Raw genomic sequence first — 22,509 nt, forward strand, 5'->3', positions numbered from 1 at the left:
GCTAGCTGGGGTGAGACCTCTCAGTTGTTTTCCAGCTTACTTTTTCCATATGTTTTTAGCTGTTATGATTACAAAGAAAACCTTCAAAACAGGTATAACCCTGCTATAAACAGTGCAGCGATGTTTGCTTTAATTTGCAGAGAGCCTGAAACACAGGCTCTGTGGTGTAATGTCTCCAGTTCATTTCAGTGGGTGCTAATTTAGTTGCCAGTGGTGATACTTTAAATGTCAACATTGTTAACTATTTCAGTGCTCATCAAAGCATGTAAGAAAGGAGAGGAGTAGCACAGTATGAAGATCATTTTGAGATTGGAAAGGGTATAGTCAATTTCATTTTCCTAAAGTGGGGCTCAGCTTTGTAAAGTTTGAGAAACACAAAGTTACAATTATATTTTCTTCTCTTTTCAAACTACAATATCTTTTAGTGCAAATCCTTTTTTCCAAGTTTATAACACAACTGTCTACTTTTTCTCTCCCCCTCCGCCCCCCAGGTTGTAACAAACAGGGATACACAAGAAACCCTACTCTGTATGGCTTGTGTATTTGAAGTTTCGAACAGTGAACATGGAGCACAACATCACATCTACAGGCTTGTAAAGGACTGAGCAGTTATTTATATATACACTTCATTATACTTCTTTATCAAAAACACAGACTGTAAACCTCAACACTAAGTGGCAGTGCCTCTGGCCCGGCTTTCACCCACATTTTTCTAAATCCTGTTTTAGTGAAGTCATTTTTAATGTGTTCATATATAATTGTAGCTGTGAAATTCTGGTACAGTTGTAAAAAATTCTGTCTAAAACTAAGTGTTCTTCAAATTTGTAAACGACAGTTCTTTGGGAAGACTGTATTTAAGAACCTAATGCCTTTGTCTGTGGAGGCTTATTTTTAATTGTGATAGAAAAATGTAAGACAGAGCATTTGCCATGGGGAAAACTTACAGCATTTATAAGAATTTATTTAGGGTTTTGTTTTGTTTTTTTCCAAAATAAAATACTTATTTTACGATGCAAGTGAAATTGAAATGAATCTTTAACTATAACTGTAAATTAGTACACAAAGTTAATAATCTTTATAGATTTATCTTTGTAACTAATTAGAGTGGAAGATATGGACGAATGTAATTCACTAAATTATTTTTTAAAATGAAACATTTTTTCTGTTTGAAACCAAATGATAAATATAGCCTTAAGAAGTGCTTGATAGAAACAAGCAGGTCCTAAAATTAGGCAAATTTTGTATTTTTTTTTCTCAATGTTAAAACTAATCTTCTAATTCATTAAACCTTCCAACAGGTATTGCAGAGAAAGAGAACATCAACCCTTATACTTAACGTATCTAGTGTATTTTTAAAAATATAAAGTTGTGTTATACTAATATGGAGATTTGATTATTTAATGAAAAAATGATGGCTCATTTTGCAATAAGTAGGTAAATACTGAAAATTTAGACTTACATTGTATGTAGTCTTGTGTGTGCAGTTATATTTTATACGAACAATTATATTTTCTGTTGAGTGAAAAATTTGCAATACCAAAATTAACAAACATAGGGGGAAACAATTGACATTATTACTGCATTGCAAATAATCTGTAAACTGCAAACTAGAAAAAGTAATGTGGTTGAGAGAAGAATACATAGGCCAGTAAAAGCTTCATCAGCTTTAATGTCGTAGGGATGCTAGAAAATCACAACCATCATCAGGTAAAACAGATTCGAAGGGTTATGTTCTTTCTTTTCTCATTCTTCATGATGTTCCGGCACATATATTATCCCAGTTCTGTCTCCAGTCTCAAACAAGACATGATGCATTTAGTACTAATAGGCAGGGCATGTAGGACACCCATCAATACCACTTAGGGTCTGATTGCCTTTCACATCCAGAATACACAGATGTGCATTGTTCATCCCTCTGATTAATAAACTGAAAAGCAGGTAGTTCAGAGAAGATTCTATCATAGAGTGAATTGAAGAGATTTTAATACTAATAAGGATTAAAAGTGTGGTGGGTATGAATAGTTTTCTGGGATACACACGTGCCCCATGTTCTCTGATTCTTATTGGCACAGCCTGTCTTTAGTATTACTCAGCTTCTGCCCCTCTGCTATCCATTCAATCACTGCCTTTTCACTGCCCCATGCAACCTTAATATTAAAAGTACTGGGAGGAGAAATGGGTTATAATGGGAAATAACTAGGCTAAAACATTGCAATCCATTTGGCAAACCACAAATCCTAACAGGACATATCAAACAGAGGTTACAAGGTAAGATGCATGGCCGCTGCAGACATCCAAAAAACACATTTATCAGAGGCTCGGTAAGTCTTGAGGAGCCATGAGTAGGGCACAGAAATATGTTCAACAGTTCTCTTCTCAGCTGCAGTTTTCAGGCATGTGCCTATGTGTAATTAGAATCTTGAATTTGCCCCCAGGTATAATATATTGGTTACAGTTTTAATTTTTATGACACTGTCATTCTAAAAAGTGCCCTCAGTTATAGCTGCATAAATATAGATGAATATTCTTAGTCAGTATACTGGCTAGAAGAGCAATCAGTATTTGTAATGTGCAGCAAGTTATGGGTTGTTGAATGTTTGCCTTTCATTGTGTTAATCTTTAATACTGTTAGGATTTACATTAGAGGAAGGGGCCAGCATCTGGGGGGAGGGGTTTCAAATTCCTTAGGCTATAAAACATCTGATCTGTCTAACTATAAAAGGTGGGTGATTGCTGTGATGTCTCGCTGTCATATTATCTACGTGAGGATATTAGAGCTGATGAATCTTTTAATTGTTTATATTCTGTCAAGCATAAAATTTGATGTCCATGTCATAAGATCTCTTAATACATTTATAACACTAACAATCACATCAAGAAAAGCACTGTATTGTAACAGCCTAACGGTAGCTCTTTATTCTAAGCACTTGGTGTTACAAGTCAAAAACTACTTCTTTTGTTTTGTTCTAAAGTTTGTCTCCTATTTAGGTTTTTGAATTGTGGTTTTGATGGATTTTTTTCTAACAAATTCTTTGAGGAGTATAAAATATAGAATTCAATTTGCAAAACCAGGTACAGATTTTTTATACAATCTGGCACATTACATATGTCATAACTATAGGGTATAAAAAGTCACAGTGTTTATTGGTGTTCACATTTGTAATGTTAGGAGAAAGATTTGCATTGTCTTTATTTTACACTTATGTAAATGATCTAAACCCTGCATGTGTTCATTCTTAAAAGCCTTAAGTCCTTCAAATATATATCGTGGAGTGTGTAGTCCAAAAGGCTGCCTGTAAACTGTGAGCTCTTTTGTAAGCTGGAAGAATTTATCTTGTTACTGTTACTTTTTCTAGGAACTTTTTAATTCAGAGCTGCCAAAGCATTACAATATGCAGTGCCTTAGTGTTGTATTAGAAATACCTTTAGCCTCTTACGTCAATTTTATATGTTGTTTTATTAATTGGTTCCATTTTAAAAAAAAATATTTTCCCCCTCCACAAAGAAGCTCTTTGACTACTTGGTCTAAACCTTCAGCATAAGTCAGTCCCATTATTACACAATGAAATGTCTATACCAAAATGAAAGGTTACAACTTCATAGTTTTCTGTGAAAAATGAATTGTACTAATAATGCTGCCTTTTTAAATTTCATGACCAAATACTTAACTATTTGTGACTCTTCTGCACTCTAGCATGAAAGTGCCTTTGGTTTGAAATTCCAGCTTAGAAAAGTGCTGCCATAATAACGACTATTTGTAGAGAGACCAAAAATATTAAGTGATCACCATAATGCCTTTGGTTTATTGGAATAAGTCAAAACTACAGGCCTCCATTCACGAAAGAGCATCATTTATGCTAATGTCATTTTGCAAATCACCAGATTGCATAATGCTGGAAAATAATCTATATGCCATTTAACTGTTTGACATAGATTTGCAACATTGTAACCCAGTGACTGATTTGTTTATAATATAAAAATGATCAGTGATTCACCTTTTTCATCTTTTCATCCAGTCTTGCATCTGAGTAATGTGATGTCCATATAAACGACCGAATTTCAGACAGTGGATAAATGTGACTTTATTATTCTATTCTGATAAACATTTCAGTGTCTGTGAAGGTTTCTTCTGTATCCTAATTTTGCACTTATTTTGTTTACAAAGTCAAGTGTTCTGAAAGTCAGATGCATAAAATTTGAGATGAAAGTACAGGAAAAAAAATTAATTGAAGTAAATGTAATTTGACATGTGCTTATTAGCATCATAATGTTAAGCATGAGCACTGTTAGATGAAGGTACTGTGTGGAAAACTGCCTGCAGCACCATTCCAAACTCTGTTTTTTTCCAAGCACTGTCTCAGTACAGGAAAGGCAGCTCCTTTAAATAATGTGTCTGCTTTTGACACATTCTGTGAATTGGGGCCATAGTGTACACTAGAGGTGAAATTGACAGGAAGAGGAGCAAGATTAAAAAAAAAAGAACAAATATCAGCCAAACCAAAAGCTGGCAAATGGATTATATAGTTGTGAATACAATTTTAGTGTGATTTTTAAATATTTGATGAAAACTAAGATTAACTTTTTATATATAAATATTGTGACACTCTATGGTAAATATTGTGATAATTCAAGTGCCCTGTCTCTAAAAAACTTTTTTTTTTTTTCTCCCTCCAAGGTCTAAATCTCATTTACCTTCCTCACACAAATAGCCCTGTTGAACTCAGTGAGGCTGGGATAAGGTAAAGAGGATTTGGCCCCAAAAGTACAGCATGTGTTTACAGTTATTAAATATAACTGCTGGGAGAAAGATTTGATAACAATTGTGATAAACAGTAGTTTATTGCGAAGTCAATTTAATCCTATTATTTACTATCTCGTACAAAAGTTCAAATAAGAATAATGGTACCATTTTTGGCAGTTCAAAAAATTACTACTAACAAATGTAGTTTTACTTACTTGAATTCTAAAATGATTTATTTAGGTACTGTACCACTATTTTAAAGAAGTTACACATCTTACGCTTGTTTCTCCACTTTCCCCTTCTGCTGTAGCTACAGCCATTCCGTTTGGCAATAGCTCCACACTCAACAAACTCACTGCTTTATATGCTCTTAATGAAAGAACAAAAGGATGTCTGTTAACATTAAATGCAAGTAACTGACAAATAGATGTCAGATATAACATTTGACAAGCTGATTCGTTTCTATTTATTTTCCCATTCTAATTCCTAGACATGCTTGCTTTCCATCAAGTTTTACTGGATCATTCAGACCCAGGAATGTTTAATGTAATGTTTAACATGACCCACATTAATACGTGTACTACTCAGTCACTCAACATGCATGGTAGTAGATTCCAGTTTCTCAGGATGATTTTTTCCCCCTATCTTTCTTGATGGTTTTTTTTTAACCCCCCTGAAAAGATTGAGGCTAGGTAATGCAGAGTTCAAAAAATACTTGGGAGATCTTGGTTTCTAACTTTTCAGGTCAATCTTGCTGAGATCATGTGATTAATTTTACTGTGTAAATTAACTCTTAAAAGCACTCAGCTGAGAAAGAAAAGATGTGTCCCTGTTACCTCCTTACAAAATGTGTGTGTTTGCTTTTTGTTTTTTGTATGGGCCTCTTTGCTTCAGGCTCTTGACTGCAGACAAAAAAATACAATATGTGCCTGAAAAGAAAAGACAAAAGAATTTTATAACATTAAAAACCTGAATAGCCTTTAATTCTTCAATATCAGTACATTTTATGTAAAACAGTTTTGGTTTTTTTGCCATGTGCATTTGTTCACATTTGTAAATGACTTAATGGAATTCTCACTTTGTTTATTTGTGTAATGTGTATAAACTGGGTTTGTGACTTAAGCATATTCATATATGGTCAGTGGTTACTTTAATATTGTACTGCTGCTGGTAACTTTTGATGTAGAACCTGCCTTTTGATGATAAAGTACCTCTTGATTAGACAGGGAGGGAAAGCTCTGATAAAAGTGAATGTTCTCAAATGTTTTTTTAACATATTTGCAGAAGCTTTCAAAAGGAGTTTCAGTCAAACCTCTTGGCAGTACAGTAATCTTGTATTTGTTATTGTCTGTGTGTAGGTACTGGTACCTTTTTTGTTTAAAAATGTTTTAAGTGTTGGCTTTAAAGTGACTTTATCTTTAGTATGATAGTAATATGAAAATTATAGGTTTTGTGTGCAGAGAATTTTTTTATAAAGTGCTTTGTAAAAAAAAATGTATTCTAGCTTTTGCGGTACATATGTGTGATAACTTTAATATCCATGACAGTTAAGTGCAATTATTTCATCACTCTAAAAATGCTATTTTTGTGTCGGTTACTGCAGGTGTTTTCATGTCTTTGCAACGTGACACATTTTGATGCCTTCTTGATAAAGTGGTAGAATTTTTGTAGCTTTCTAGAAACTTTGTATTCATACAGTATCGATTGAAAATAAAGAAAATGAAAGTGTTTGGTGCATTATTTTAATCTGCATGGAAATCACTCTTTTTTTTACATATTTTAGATATTAGAAAGTAAAATTGCCCAGGTACCTAAATGACTTAGTAGCCTAAGCCCCAGTTTCAAAAGTAACATAGGGCCAGATTTAGAAAGGTATTTACATGCCTAAAGATGCTAATAGACATCTAGTGTGATTTAGAAAAAGGAAAGCAGGTTAGGTGGCTAACGCCTATTTAAATAAATTACCTTTGAAAATATGGCCCTTAGGAGTGGATTTTAAAAGTGTAAATGACATTTTGGCACCTTACTCCTGCTGAAAGTCAGTGGAAGTTGGGAACCTAACGTTTGTTTGAGCCTTTGAAAATCTGCCCCGTTGAGTCTCGTTTTCAGCCAGACCTCAACCCAAGCTCCATTTACGCAGATAGAAAATAAATGTGTTGTATACTTTTAGCAGTTAGATGAGTAATGATGTATGGACACAAATGAATAGTTAAATGTCTTAATATTTGCACCTGCAATTCATCGGAGCACAAAATTATGTGTGCAGAAATTGAGATTATTTCTTAATCTGTAGTTTTGAGGGTTGCAATTAAGAAATGTCTATTGTTGTACAGCCTTTTCCTGCACCATCAGTGCTCTGTTTTTGTAAATTTTAACTGAAAACTTGATTAAGGCTATCCGTTACCATTAAAATGTCTACATTTTCCACAACAACAATATTTTGCAAATATCAAGTTTTAATGGCAACCACTGTAGTTGCAGTTTGTGTCCAGTCTCTGTGTGTGTTTGCTTGGTTGGGTGGCGGTGGGGTTAATACTTTATTCTTAAGCATGTGGTACTGGCCAGTGGCTAATGCAGGATACTGGACTATTTATCTAATCAGGTATTTCAGTTTCTGTCTCCTACTTCTTTTAAGAGCTGATAAACACATTTAATCCATATTAATGAATCATAGATAATTCCTCTGTTTTCTATCCATTTATATCCTCCATTTCAACACTTACCCGCCGATCACAGCTGCAGGTGAATGGGGTAATTTTTTAAAACATTGAATGTATATGCAGGCCATAAGTTCTTGGGGAGGGAAGAGGGGTTCTGTCTGCTATTTTGAACTGAAACAGATGTTAACAGCTTTCCATTGACACATACTTAATAACCCACTGATGGCCTAACCTTGGTAAATTTCAGCTTGCGTTCATCTACAATCTGCCATGCTCTGCTGCACCAGTGAAGCAGCTTGACCCAGTTCTAAATGACTGTGTGCCATAATAAAAAGGGACAAAGCCTGCCTGTGTGTAGCATCCACTGCAACCCAGGAACGAGATGCGGTTTTACAATGGCCTCTTGCACCTAAAAACTGAAGAACGGCTATAAGAAAAAGAAGATAATCAAGTCTGATTGTCTCAACCCAGGAGTGGTCCAATCTCAATAGATCTATTAAACATCTAACAGTTAAAAGCAAAAACTCTAAGCTATTTGGGCAGAGAGTTAAAATCTCCTGATTGCCAGCTGATAGCTTGGAGAACATCTGCTATTGTCTAATCCTGGTATCACTTAAATTGCAGTTGTTGCATTGAAAATATTCAAAAAATGTATTTTGTGTAATTCCTTTTCCTCAAATCTAGCCAACCTTCTGTATACTGGGAACTTAGAAAATCAGCTCCTGAAGCATTTGCTGATGATGCATCTGGAAATAAGTATTCAGCAGGGAATAGCAAGTACTTCAGTGATGTAGCAATAGAAGGAAACCCCCTTAACGATTTTGTTTTCCTGAAGCAACAGAGCAGTTTTTTAAAAGAATACTGAAGCCATTAGACAATGAAGGAAAAGCCTCCCTGATCCCAAAAGGAATGGTGATGTGTTCAAAATTCAAATGTAATAATTATTTATTTCAGATGCATTCATGTTCCCTTATCAGCTTATGCTGCCATGCTAGTTAGCTCAAGAATTTGGTGTTTATTCTATGGGTTGATGAGCTACTTCTCCCAGGAGCTGAAGTGAGTTCCTAGAAACATGTAGTAATATTTTAGTACTCTTTTTTTTCATCCTGTTTTGGGGATTTCCAAAAACTTGTAGCAATAACTGGTGAGATGAAGGGTGTGGAGACTAGACAAAATTTCACTGGCTCCGTGATGATGTGAAATCTATACTAGGGTGAAATCTTGGCTCATTAAAGTCAATGGCAAAACTCCCAATGGCAAAACTCCCAGTGACTTCAATGGGACCAGGATTTCTCCCTCAGTCTCCCACTTTCTGCATAGAAAAACTGGCACTGCTGCAGCTTTAAACGTAGAACTTTGGCTTCCCACTAAGCCATCCCCCCACTCGTCTTTGTGTCTCATAGACATTCTATGACCGCTTGTAAGATACTGCCACAGCACACTTCTAAGCAGGAAAAGGAGGAGTTGTTGTGTGGGAAGCTGTAGCCAGAGACTTGACTTGCTTTTATCTAGTGTGCCTCTCTTTTGTACCATGTTGTATGGGTCCAGCATCTGAAAGTGTAGCACTTACCACAAAACCAACCTGATCCCTAATTAAAATGCCATTTAAAACAAATAAATACAATCTTCATCATTTCTGAAAAATTTCCCTGAGCTTTTAAGTGTTGGTATTCTCGGCACATCAGTCACCATGCCCATGTTACTGAAGACGAATGAGTTGGCTTCTTATCCAGGCACTTAGTTAATTGGACAAAGTTCAGTTCTCTCCGTGTGAATATGATTGCAAGAAAAAGTTACTACAACGCAGTTATATGAAAATAGAGGTTACAATACACTAGCGGGCTATGGAAAGTTTTCATAGATCACGAGTGAGCAAACTACAGCCCGGGGGCCGCATCCAGCCCTTCAGATATTTTAATCCAGCCCTCGAATGCCTGCTGGGGAGTGGGGTGGGGGCTTGCTCTGTGCAGCTCCCAGAAGCAGTGGCATGACCCCACTCGGCTCCTACGTGTATGGGGCAGCCAGGGGGCTCCACATGCTGCCCCTGCCCCTCCTCCAAGCACTGCCCCCGCAGCTCCCATTGGCCAGTAAACGGGGCCAATAGGAGCTTCAGGGATAATGCCTGCGAATGGGGCAGCACGCAGAGCCACCTGGCCATACCTCTGCATAGGAGCTGGAGAGGGGACATGCCGCTGCTTCCAGGAGCTGCTTGAGGTAAGTGCCGCCTGGAGCCTGCACCCCTGAACCTCTCCTGTGCCCCAACCCCTTGCCCGTGTCCTGATCCCCCTCCCATACCCTGAATGCCTTATTTCTGGCCCCATCCCAGATCACACAACCCAGCTGGAGCCCTCACCCCTTCCTGCACCCCAACCCCCAATTTCATGAGCATTCATGGCCCACCATACAATTTCCATACCCAGATGTGGCCATTGGACCAAAAAGTTTGCTCACCCCTGTCATAGATCGTATGTAAATCACACAAACATTCCTGCTCATGAAAATGAGACTCAAAATATTGTTCAGAGCAAAGCATGGTGCTGGCAGATGCTGATGGCTTCCACATACAGCTCTGTCCATTCACCTCAATCCTGACCTTCTGCAACCTCATAGACTCATAGGTCAGAAGGGACCAATATGATCATCTAGTCTGACCTCCTGCACAAGGCAGGCCACAGAACCCTATCCATCCACTTTTATAACAACCCCTAACCCAGGACTGAGTTACTGAAATCCTCAAAATTGGTTTAAAGACCTCAAGCTGCAGAGAATCCACCAGCAAGCGACCCATGCCCCACGCTGCAGGGGAAGGCGAAAAACCTCCAGGGCCCCTGCCAATCTAGTAAAGCATTTAAGTATGTACGTAGCTTAAGCACATGCTTAAAGTGATTTGATGGAATGAAGTCTTAGTAGCTTAAATATGGATTTAACAGTGAGGTTTTCATAGGCAAAAAGGGCATTTAGGCACCTAGCCCCCTTAGAAAATCCAATGGTATATATGTTTAATAAACAAAATACATGCTTAAAATTGTTATTGTCTGAGGGCCCGCTTGAGCAGAATCAGCGGAGGTAGGGCTGCCCAGAGGGGCGGGGCGGCAAGTGAGACAATCGGCCCTGGGCCCCTCGAGCCCTTGCCTGGCGGTGGTCCGGGTCTGTGGCGGCATTTCTGCGGCGGGGGGCCCTTCAGTCACTCCAGGTCTTCAGCAGCGGTGGGCCCTTCAGTGCTGCTGAAGACACAGAGCGACTGAAGTGCCACCCTGCTGCCAAAATGCCGCCGAAGACCCAGACTACCGCCAGGTGAGTACAAGGTGAGGGGTGTTTAGGTAGCTGTTGCATTATTGTTGTTCTCTGCACTGGTTTCTAAATAGCTGAAGGGGGAAGAAGACCTAAAATCCATCGGAATGTAACACCCAAGCCTATGGCAGATATAGTTAACAGCTTCGTATCTTCAGTTTATTTGAGCAATCGCTATTGTACTCCATTGCTGGAGCCCAGCAGCTTTGCTAGGGTGCACACAGTTGCTAAAAGTCAAGGGACAGAGTCCCAGAGATTCATCCCTCCCCCCCATTCACACACATCCTTTTACATGATTTAATTAATTTGCTAGGTACAAAAAATGATCTAAATGGCTTTCCCCAGCATTCCTACAGCTGGCTCAGTGCATTGTGGTCTGCGCAGACGAGGCAGGAGTTAGTTATATGAGATCAGGAAAGGAAGCCAACACATTGTTCCTCAAACCCATGCCAAAATGCCGTTGTCAGTTGTGACAGCTCTTGCCCTATACCCACCCATTAAAGTCAATAGGGAACACACATTAAGGGCAGTCTGTGAGCCCTTTGCCTCATAGCTCTTTTCTTCTCTACTATTCTTCCCCCAGTCTTCAAACACCATCAGGTATTGCCTCTTTCCCCACTTGTTTGGCAAACACTCATGATGCTGCCCTGGATGATACGCGCCTCTCTCCAAGAGAATATCATTTAGCCTCTAATGGGCAATGGCCTGATATATCTGTCTTCTCTACACATTACACCTGGGTGTCCATATTATACTAAGAAATCAAGGGGGGCAGGCAGCACTTTAACATGACTGCAAGATATGCTTCTCCTTAGCTTGAACTGCATATGAACACAAGTGTGATGGCTTCCTACTAGTCTCCAGTGATCCCATTTTACAGCTGGCGGTAGAAAGGATCAGAAGCTTTCCCATGGCTACCAAAAGAGTGAAAGTCAGCGACATGAGTCACTTGCTCTCCTCTCACGTACACCAGTTTTACACTGGAGTAGCTCCCAACTAACTCTGGTGCAAAGAATATAGCTAAACACCTCACAATCCCAAAACTGCTTTGCTTTAAGGCACTCCAGTAAAAGGGGAATCTGACAATGACGCTCACCATTCTCACAGCAGATTTTTCTGTGCATGAAAAACCAAGTTATATGTGGATGTGACTTCGTTTCAGAAGAGAGGCTGTTTGCACTTTGCTGGCCTTTTGACAAACATAAATGTACATTTATTATGCATGTTTGTTTCCTTCCTTTTGTTTAGCTGTCACCAAAGTAGTTAATATTTTTTTCTGATTTTTGTTTAATACTTTTCAACTGAAATCATATTTTTTTCTAAAGCATTTGTAGCAAATTCATTTTCAATTCAGTTTTCACCTGAGCTGCCTGGCTATTTTAAAACGTGCACTTGTATAATAAACCATACACGAACAATGTTCTGCACGTTAATGTTTCTCCTCGCATAGACAATGCTTCCTATTGATTACGTTGTGAATAATAAAATCGTTTCCAATACTTACCCTTTGCAAGAGTATGAACATACATTCACATATAAGATTCTTCCTCATTCCAGATTTTGAAACAAAGTGTCATGCCTGATTTGCATAGCAGCTCACAGACTTCTGGAATGATGTACGGAATGGCTCATTAAGAGTAGCCACCAGTCAATTGGCTGTAGCATGCTTAGAGAGTTATGCACTACCATACTTTTTCCTGAGATTAGCCATGTGCTAGTTAAGCTTTATCATGTGCATCCCAGGAAGGGTGCCAGTTTGACAAACCTTGAGGCTGAAGTTCACGTTGCTCCAGGGATTACAGCAACACTTTGGGACGCAGGTGGCCTTGCTTTGAGTCCCAGCTCTGCCTTGGACTTGCTAGGTGCTCTTAGGCAAGTCATTCATCCTCCCGTGTTCACAGTTTACCCAGCTGTAACAACACTAATTGCAAGTCCTTGTCTACGGTGGTATTGCGAGCCTTCATTGGTGTTGGAAGGTGCTTTGAGATGCTCATATGATAGGCTCTAACTAAGTAGTCATAGCCTCTGAATACAGTAGGTATGGCACAGGGAAATGCATGTGCAAGCCTCCCCACAGGAACCACTTACAGGCATGGGAGGCTATTTCAGTCCTCATGCCCACTTATTTTGCTGCTGAGCCTGCCAACAAAGGTGTCAGCTGTGGTAATGGGTCTGTCAGGTGGAAACTGACCTAAGACTTGCCCTTGTGCCTTAGTTATGAAAGGTTGTATTTTCCATTACTACTTCCCTGACCCAGGAAGGTCTCGCTAAGCATATGGCTAATTACAGTATTATTATCTAGGCTTCACTCGTCAATGTTGCATGCTTTGTTTCATACCCAGCCCTCTGCTGCTACCCTAATGAATCCCTGGTCCAATCCTTGTTCCTGCCTACTCCCTCTATTAAACTTGCTTAATCCGCAGGGCTCCCGCTCCACTGTCTCCTCTCCAGTTGTAGGTTGAGCAGGGGCATGGAGGGAAGAGGCTGTGCTGCCATAAACCTGGAACCCTGATGATGTAACAGCTGGATTAAAATGCACAGCTGGTGATCAGGCAGCTAGAGTGGTTACAAAATAGTAAAAGTGCCATGAAGAACAAGAGCATCATGCTACTAACTGATGGCGCTGACTCTTCCAGACATTTTGCTGACCCACAGTCTGATGAGCTAATGGAGACTGATAAAGCGGTGGCACGGTCCTTCCTGAGTCCTTAGGATGGCCAGGCAGTGATAACAATGGCAGAACAGATGGTGGAATAGGTGAAGGCAGTTAAAGAAAACAACTGTTTAGTGTCATGCTTCTCATACAACTCTATCCCAACATGCTTGCCAGTTAAAAATGTCGAGACTGTAGATAAATGATAGAAAAGAATTAACTATAAGAACGAAAGCACTCACTTAGAGAGAGGCAGCAGGTCTAATGGATAGACCACTGTACTGGGAGTCAGGACCTATGGTTTCCATTTGCAGTTCTTCTATTGACCTGCTGCTTTGACAAGTCACTTCACCTCTCTGTGCCTCAGTTTTTCCTCCCATCTGCCTTGTGTGGTTAGATTGTAGCATGTCAGGACAATGATCACCCCTAGTTGTACAGTGCTAGCACACTAAGACTCTGAGCTCAGAGGAAGCATCTAGGTGCTGCAATAATATAAATACTTTTAAGCCCAACTGAACTAGAGATATTCAGTCTAGTGCTGTCAAGCGATTAAAAAAATACTCACTATTAATTGCACAATTAAAAAAATTAATTGCAATTAATCAAACTGTCAAACAATAATAGAATACCATTTATTGAAATATTGTTGTAGCTGGCGTTGCAAAATATTTACGAGCCAGGTACACTAAAGATTCATATATGTCCCTTCATGCTTCACCCACCATTCCAGAGGACAGGCATACATGCTGATGATGGCGTCTGCTCGATAACGATCCAAAGCAATGCGGACCAACGTATGTTCATTTTCATCATCTGAGTCAGATGCCACCAGCAGAAGGTTGATTTTCTTCTTTGGTGGTTCAGGTTCTGTAGTTTCTGCATTGGAGTGTTGCTCTTTTAAGACTTCTGAAAGCATTCTCAACACTTCATCCCTCTCAGATTTTGGAAGGCACTTCAGATTCTTAAACCTGGGGTCGAGTGCTGTAGCTGTCTTTAGAAATCTCACAGTGGTATCTCCTTTTCATTATGTCAAATCTGATGTGAAAGTTTTCTTAAAACGAATAACATGTGCTGGAGCATCATCCGAGACTGCTATAACATGAAATATATGGCAGAATGTGGTTAAAATAGAACAGGAGACATACAATTCTCCCCCAAGGAGTTTAGTCACAAATGTAATTAGCTCATTATTTTTTTAACAAGCATCATCAGCATGGAAGCATGTTGTCTGGAACGATGGCTGAAGCATGAAGAGGCATATGAATCTTTAACACATCTGGCATGTAAATATCTTGCAACGCCAGCTACAACAGTGCTATGCAAATGCCTGTTCTCACTTTCAGGTGACACTGTAAATAAGAAGTGGGCAGCAATTGGCTGAACAAGAAGTAGGACTGAGTGGACTTGTAGGCTCTAAAGTTTTACATTGTTTTGTTTTTGAATGCAGTTACGTAACCAAAAAACTACATTTATATGTCGCACTTTCACGATAAAGAGATTGCACTACAGGACTTGTATGAGGGGAATTGAAAACTACTATTTATTTTGCTTACAATTTTTACAGTGTGAATATTTGTAATAAAAATAATATAAAGTGAGCACTGTACACTCTGTATTCTGTGTTGTAAATAAAATTAATATATTTGAAAATTTAGAAAAACATTCAAAATATTTTATAATTTTCAATTGGTATTCTATTTTTTAACAATGTGATTAAAACTGTGATTAACTGCAATATACATTTTTAATTGAAATTATTTTTTGAGTTAATCGCTTGAGTTAACTGCAATTAATTGACAGTCCTAACTCAGTCATATCTTAATATCAATATATTACCTGAGGCCCTTTTGGGCTGCTTTCAACCACCCATTCCCCCCCACTAAGGGTTAGTATCAGGGTAGGGAAAGATGTAGAAGGTAAGCATGGAGCCATAGAGGACAGCATTTCACCTGATTCTTGGCTGGTGAAGTGGCCTTTATAGAACTGCTCCAAGTGGCATAATTTAGAGCAGCTCAGCAGTGGGAGACATTTTGATTTCTGGAGACCTCAGAAACAGAGAACGAGTCACCTTTCCCCAAACTAGCCCTAAGAGTTAAAAGCAAGGGAGACAAAATGAGGGGGAAAGGGTAGTGGGGTGGGGAGAGTTAGATGTGATTTGAAAAGAGAGAGCTGATGAAGCAGCTTGATAGGGGAAGCTATTCCCGACTGCAAGAGTTTCAAAGAAGAAGGCTATTGCACCATCAATGGTGAGATTGCATGAAGGAACAGAGATAAGGCCTGTGCTAACCAACTGGAGATAGCTAGAGAAAGTAACAGACAGAGTGAGCGAGAGAAGGCCTAAGAGCCAAGCTGGAGCAAGCCTATGGCATGCAATTTTTCTCGGTGACATTAAATTAATGAGGCGCAAGTGGACAGGAGTGCAGCGGTACAGCTTTAACTTAGGCACACGATAAAGAAGTAGGAGCATCACGTTGCACATTCAGGAAGCTGGAAGTAAGAGAGGCTGGGATCGACAGTTGCCAAAGCCAGAGGAGCTGAGTGCATGGATAAGGGTTTTAATAGAAGTGAGGGGGAGGGTCTGAGGCTTTACAGATGTGAGAGGGGATGACCACAGGTTCCTGGTAACAGGAGGCAGCTGGAATGTCAGTGATGAGCAAGGAGATGGAATTAGAGCAGCTAGGCCAATAAAGAACTTTGAAATGTTCTGTCAACCTCTAGTGACTAACTGGGTCTATTGTAACATAGTGCTCTTGTTTCCAGAAAGAAGGAAACAAGCAACTGAACAGCCATGTATAGTCACCATATGATTATATTAGTTAGAGCTCATTTGGGGATGCCTGTTTAATAACACATACACAATTGTTTATGCACAGTGTGATTGGTTTGTGTTACCCTCATGGGCACCAAATGACAGAGCCGAAACTGTCCCCAGTAGTGTGCGTTGAAATGCCTTGTTTTAACAGTCAGAAAAATGGGGCAGCATTGTATGGCATATAAGCAAGCTGGTTAATGGTTAAACTGCAAAGTGCTTTCCAAACTGTTTAAGCCGTAAAGCAGATGAGAAAACAGTAGTCTGAGATGCTGAGGGTACAGAAGAGGCTGACACTCTGTGCTCAGGACTCAGTCTGTATTAGTCTGGCCTGGACGGCACAAGAAATGCCAGGTGTATATATAGATGGATACCAGACATACAGTAACTGTCAAAACAACAGATCATGGAGGCAACAGCTGATTTCAAGATACTGACTACCCTGGAATAGGTTCAGCCATAAATAACATCCCCGACAGGACTGTAGTGTTCTGTGAGAATTGTCCAAAACACTCTAGTCAGCACCAAAATCAATGCACAATTTTCCTAAGCAAAGTAAGTCTGAGAAGTATTGCCTCTAGTACGAAAGGTATCCTAGCTGATTTACTAGTTCAGTTGACCGTCTTTCACCACTCTCTTCTGTGCCTGGGATGGTTGTGGAGTGTCCAGTTTATAACAACTAAACTGATTGAGAAATGTGATTGTATTTATAAAAACCATAGAGCCAAGAGGTGCCCAGTATTCGAGATTTCAACCACTCTGTCTCAGGGCGACTCAGAAAGTCTTGGATTCCCCTGCTGTCCAGTGAGGAAATAGTCTTGAAAGGCTGATTAAAATACAAATCAAAAAGTTTCCATAAGATCGGTAAATATCTAGTTGCCTTTAATTAGAGTCAACTAAAAACAATTCTGCTTTAAACCTCAGTAAGTTAAAGAATTTGATATTCACTTTGTAATGGTTAAGATTTATTTGCATGACACACTGTTAAACCCAAACTCTTGTAAAAACAATTGCAGTTTCACAGAAGATCTTAGATTGTTCTGAGCTGCTCACAAAATTATCCAAGCATAAGGCCATGCACTGATGTACACCGTGTTCTAAATTCTCCTCTGAGACCTGCCCATTAAAGTGAGTAGGGGTGCAGTAGTGTGACCAAGAGGAGAATATGGCTCCATGACAATAATTTGACTTGGTGCCTGCTACAGAAAATGCATTCTACTACAGAGTAGCGGCTGACTAAATCTGATAAGGATTTGCTATAGACATTTCATTGGAGTAGCTTGTCTCAATCTGTTTAGCAGGAAATACTAGGTTTAATCAGGTTAGGCAAGCCCATTACTCCAGTATGTAACCTTTGGACTTTGGCTTGAGGCTCCTACTTTCCCTTCTGGGAAGAGCACATTCTTCTTACTTGTATTACAGCTTTGTTCAGCCCTGGAAAGTGATTGTATCTTCTTGTTTGTGCCTCAGAAGAAATCAATATGGAGACATTTTAAAGGGAACCATTTAAAATAGTGTTTAAATGAATAATAAGAATCAAGACAGATAAGAAGTGCAAATGAATCGTGGACGGCACATTTCCCATACTGTGTGTTTGTATGCCTAGAGTCAACAATTCTGAAATTCTCAAGAATGCATCAGGTTTCCCCTCTTTTATCTTTCTGGGCCTGCTCTTGATCCCACTGAGTCAATGGGAGTTTTGCCAGGATCTCAGATGAGAGAAGGACTGAGCTGTCTTTAGCCTATCACCCCTGTAGTTTATGCACATACATAAGAGTTTAAGTGAGTCAAAGTTCATGGAAGAGATGCATGTATTGCTAACTGCTAGGAGTTAAAGCAAAAGAAAAGGACTAGTGAGTTACAGAAGTTGCTGGTAACTCATCTGCCCTGTATAAATGAGGATGTTTTCTTACCTTTCACATTATTCTTCTGTTTTTCCTGGTGGCCAGTGAATCCTCTTTGCTGCCCTATCATTTCTTGAAGGTTTGCTCCCTTCTGCTCTCTGGGTACCTGTCCAGAAAGAAAGGCTGTAGATTCCATTACAAACAGTCACAAGGAAAGCAGTCCCCTTCTGATTCCTCTATAGCACTGGGCCAAAACCTTTAGGATTTGGCCTGGAACTTTTTGACTTTTCTTCTCAGTCCCCAGTAGCTACAAAGTTTGAGTGAGCTCATATTGAAGAACCTGTCTCTCGACAGAGGTCCATTTGATTAGACACGGACGTCTGAAAGATTCGGCTCAGTTGTTCAGCTACAAAAGAAATTCCCATTCTTCCTCCTCGCATGCTCTTCCCCTTCCTTGCTATGGTCTGTTTTAAACGATGGTTTAGACCAAAGGTTTTCAAGCTGCTGTTTGGCTGATGTAACAGTTAATATTAGCCTTCTTAACCTGTCCCTCTTTTTTATGGGACCTAATATACTGGTGACCATAATACATCATCTTTACCGTGGTATTCAGAGCATACCCTGATACATGCAGAAAGCTGGCTCCTCCTCCTTATTGTCAGCTGCTTAATGCCTTAAACATCAGCTAAAATAGATTGACTACTACTCCCTACTTAAGGAACTACTGTACCAATATGCATACTATGTTCATGTTTGGCTGTATTGCGAACACCATTTTTACTTGGATGACTGCGCCACTGTATTATAGCTGCAATTCCAGCAAAGCTTATATTAAGTGGTTTATTGGCTTGAGGCCACAAGGCCTAGCTTTTTCATAAGCAGTTACCAGCTGTCATTCTATGTCACCTAGAACAGCACCTAGAATAACAGAGCCCCAATCTCTAACTGAGGCCTCTAGGTACTCCTATTTTAGTACAAAAATATTAATAATTTTAAAGTACAATTTGTTTATGGGCTTAACACTATTATTGTGGGCAAGCTGTGGAAATGATGTCTGGGCCATAGTGATGCATCTTTAGGATGAAAGATTTAGGATTTTGAGCAGCACAGGTGGCTTTTCATTGCAACTGGCTTGAGAAAATGACCATTGTGGTCAGCCACAAAACACATTCCACAGAAAAAAGCGTCAGCATATCCCTGACATGCAATAGCATAGGTGCCGACTCCTTGAGTGTGCCAGAGCTCAGCACTTGCCAGTCACAGCTGTTTGGCAGCTTGGGGAGGGGTGGGGGGGAGCACAGAGAGTGGTGGATGGGGGGCCTTGGGAAGAGGGTGGAGTAGGGGGGTGAGAAGAGGCAGGGTGAGGGTGGGACCTCAGGGAAAGGGGGTAGAGTGAGGGTGGGAAGAGGCAGAGTGAAGGCAGGGCCTTGGGGGAAGGCAGAATGAGGGTGAAGCCTCAGGGCAGAGCAGGGGGTGGAGCACCCCCGGGGAAAATTAGAAGTTGGTGCCTGTGTGCAATAGCTTTCTACTATGCCTTCTAAGTGTACATTGGAAGAGCATCCTCTCTGACTGACAAAGAAATAGGGTTGCTTCATATAATACTGAGACCCTGATCAAAAGTGAGTGTTGCGAAGCATTGATCATGTAAGAAACATTCAGTGACTTACTCTGTCATTACACCTTTTTTAACTGTCCCAGGAAAGTACAGGTCGCTGAATCAGCCGTTTCTATACAACTGAACAGCTCAGGGTGAAATGTGGCCACTGCACATTGATGCAGCCAGCTATCTACCTAGCCAAAAATAAATTCTCACTCAACAGGCTTTTGCAGTTAAATAGCATGATCTCTGACTTCCAGAAAATGGCCTCTCCTCACTTTTTCTCCCAGCTGAATACCAGTATTAAGCCCTTATGTGCAGAATGTAGTGCGGTGCAACACCTGCTTAATGTGGTGTGGTTTGTGTCGGTAGGACATTGGGAAATGCAAAACAGTTAATGTGAGAAAGACATCTATTTCATTGTGCTTGCTCTTGTTTGTGTCACCTAATGCTCAGTGGACCCTCAGATGGAAGATGGATTTAAAACAATAACAGCACAGCAGCCTCCCACTTACCTTTGTTACCTGTATAGATGAACGTATCTCATATACCTTACAATTTATAACAAGACATGAGAGGGCATGTATTCTGGAGCCATTAATAAATGCCTTAGGCACACTGTGAGGCACACACTCAAAGACCAATGCCTTCACTTGCCAGAGATGTGTTTTAATTAAGCAATGAGAAACAACCATTGTCTGTAATTCGCACCTAGCATTTTGATAGACCTGAGGGCTGAAAGCTTATTAATGTTTTTCATTTCATTTTCCAAGAGACACTGAACCAGCTTATGCTGTCAGTTGCAATGCAGTAAGGATGCAGAGTAACGTAAGTGACAGCAGAATTTAGCAAGCTATGTTTAAAGGAAAAGTAAGGTGCAAAATGGCAGTGGCCAGCCTTGTGTGGTCAGTTTTAAAACAGCATTTGGTTTTATTTATTTATTTTTCCTTTAAGGGGTTGCTGGCTGGGGCTTGGTAATGGACTAGAGAGCTTTTTTCCTCCAGGTCACCAGTCTTCTTAACATGGCACCTTTTGTGAGTCCTATACCGAAAAACAAGAAATAAAATGGCATTTTATGTTTTTCTCTCAAGTGCCTTCCTGGGAGGGCTCTTCTCATTAAACAGCTCCCAATTTAGCTTTTTTTAATAGCAACTGAAACTTGAAAGGTACCCAAGCCTAGTGCTGCTGGGCCATGCTGGAAGGGGAAGAACAAAGCGGGGAGGAGGGGGGAGCGGGGAGGAGGTCAAACTATTGTTAGTTGTTTAATCAGACACATGTATGAAATTCCCCCAATGGTTCTGCCCAGGCACCTCAGCCCTGACCTGCAGCATCAAGGTTTTTCCACCTTGCTGCCTTTCCTGAGCAAATTCAGCTAATTGCACCAAACGAGGTAATGTTTTTCTAATCTTCAGTCATGCTGCTAGCACTGTCTTTCCAGCCCATTTTAACTATGCAGGCAGGTCTGGGCACTAGTCATACAGTTTGCAGAAGATCCTTTGCTTGTCTTTCAGATAATTTGCATTTCAGGGTATGCCACATTCCTCAATATAAAGAGACTCGTGAATGCTACACAGCTCTGTTGTTAACTCAGGCTTTGTTTTCCTATTTTATGCAAAGCGTTATGTCACCAGGCCCAAATGGTTTGCAGAGCTAGTTTTGTGTGTGTAATGATATACAGTGTTAAGAGATTATTCAGGCTGCAAAGTCAAGCACTGAAAAGTCAGGAAATGTCAGAACTACGGTGTTCTGTGCAAGCTTAATTCCTCCCCTGTTGTGCATATCCATTATAACAATGGTTCTCAACCTTTTTTTCATTTGTGGCTCCCTAAAAATTTTGAATGGTGGTGCACAGCTCTTTGGAAATCTATTATCTGTATATACAGTTGAATTCTTTTCAGTCTTTCACGAACCTCTTAGATGTAGTCTGCAGGCCACAGGTTGAGAACCACTGCATTATAATACAACCCTTTAATTACATGATCACATTTATTTTTCCACAGGGTCCCCCTGCGTCATTGGCTAAATTGCACAGGCAACCCTAATTCTGGAATTTCCTCACTTTTTAGTGCTTGACCTTGCAACCTTAATGTTCTTTAAAAGAAGTACTTTTTATGTAATGTCCTCTGTTCTTAACAAAGCAGACTGAGAAATTCCATCATGTGGCTTCTGATTAACACCCACGTGCATCATAAGCGGAGTTGGAACCTTTCGATGAGCTACACAGCCCTCTGCCACTTGAGCTAATTGGAGTAGCTGACAGCTGTAATAGGTTGTCTTCTCTATGTGCACCAGCACTGCAGTGGCGGCGGGGGGAGGGAAGATGAGACAAATAATGTACCCATTGGTTTCATGGATATTTGCTGACAGCAGAGGAATGGTGAGAGTCAGGAATCTTGGGCTCCATTCCAGGCTCTGAAGGAGAATGCTCTGGTGGCTCCGGACTCCTTTGCCCATTCCTCCTAAGCATGATCCCTTCTGCCTCATCCACTCCAACCTGTCTTGTCTCTTCTCCACCCATCTTCTCCACCCATCACCTTGTTCCAGTACAATTCTCCTTTCTACCCAGTCCCAGTCCCCTCATCACATTTCTCATCCTTATGCCAGCCTCTTTGCCCAGCCAATCCTAGTCCCCTGCTCCTGGTTTACTGTCCAATTCCCAATCTCCTCCTACCTACACCCAGGTTGCATTACCTTGACCAGCCAGTCACAGTTTCCCTCTCCGCTTCTTGTCCAATTTGTCTCTTCTTCTCCACTGGCACCCAGTCCTAGTCTTTTTCCTTCAGCTCCTCATCCAGTCTGTGTCCCCCAGTGCCTAGCTCCTGACTCCCTAGTACCTTGTCCCAGTCTTTTGGCTCAGCCAGTCTCACTTTCCCTAGTCCTGCAGCCTAGTTCCTTGTCAGAAGTTTCCCCTCCC

The 22,509-nt window shown here is 40.3% G+C and overlaps 1 protein-coding gene across 3 annotated transcripts in view; it reads left to right on the forward strand.

The window, feature by feature from the left end:
• TEAD1 (TEA domain transcription factor 1) overlaps positions 1-6,469 on the forward strand; it is a 220,077-nt gene extending 213,608 nt beyond the window's left edge. For all 3 annotated transcript variants that reach the window (XM_050955139.1, XM_050955137.1, XM_050955138.1), the window contains one exon: positions 492-6,469. In XM_050955139.1, the coding sequence (XP_050811096.1) occupies positions 492-605 (114 nt within the window). In that variant the 3' untranslated portion in view covers positions 606-6,469. The remainder of the gene's footprint in view (positions 1-491) is intronic.
• The last annotated feature ends 16,040 nt before the right edge of the window (positions 6,470-22,509 follow it).

Source organism: Gopherus flavomarginatus, chromosome 5 (assembly GCF_025201925.1).
Source record: "Gopherus flavomarginatus isolate rGopFla2 chromosome 5, rGopFla2.mat.asm, whole genome shotgun sequence".
In the NCBI taxonomy this organism is placed as follows: domain Eukaryota; kingdom Metazoa; phylum Chordata; order Testudines; family Testudinidae; genus Gopherus; species Gopherus flavomarginatus.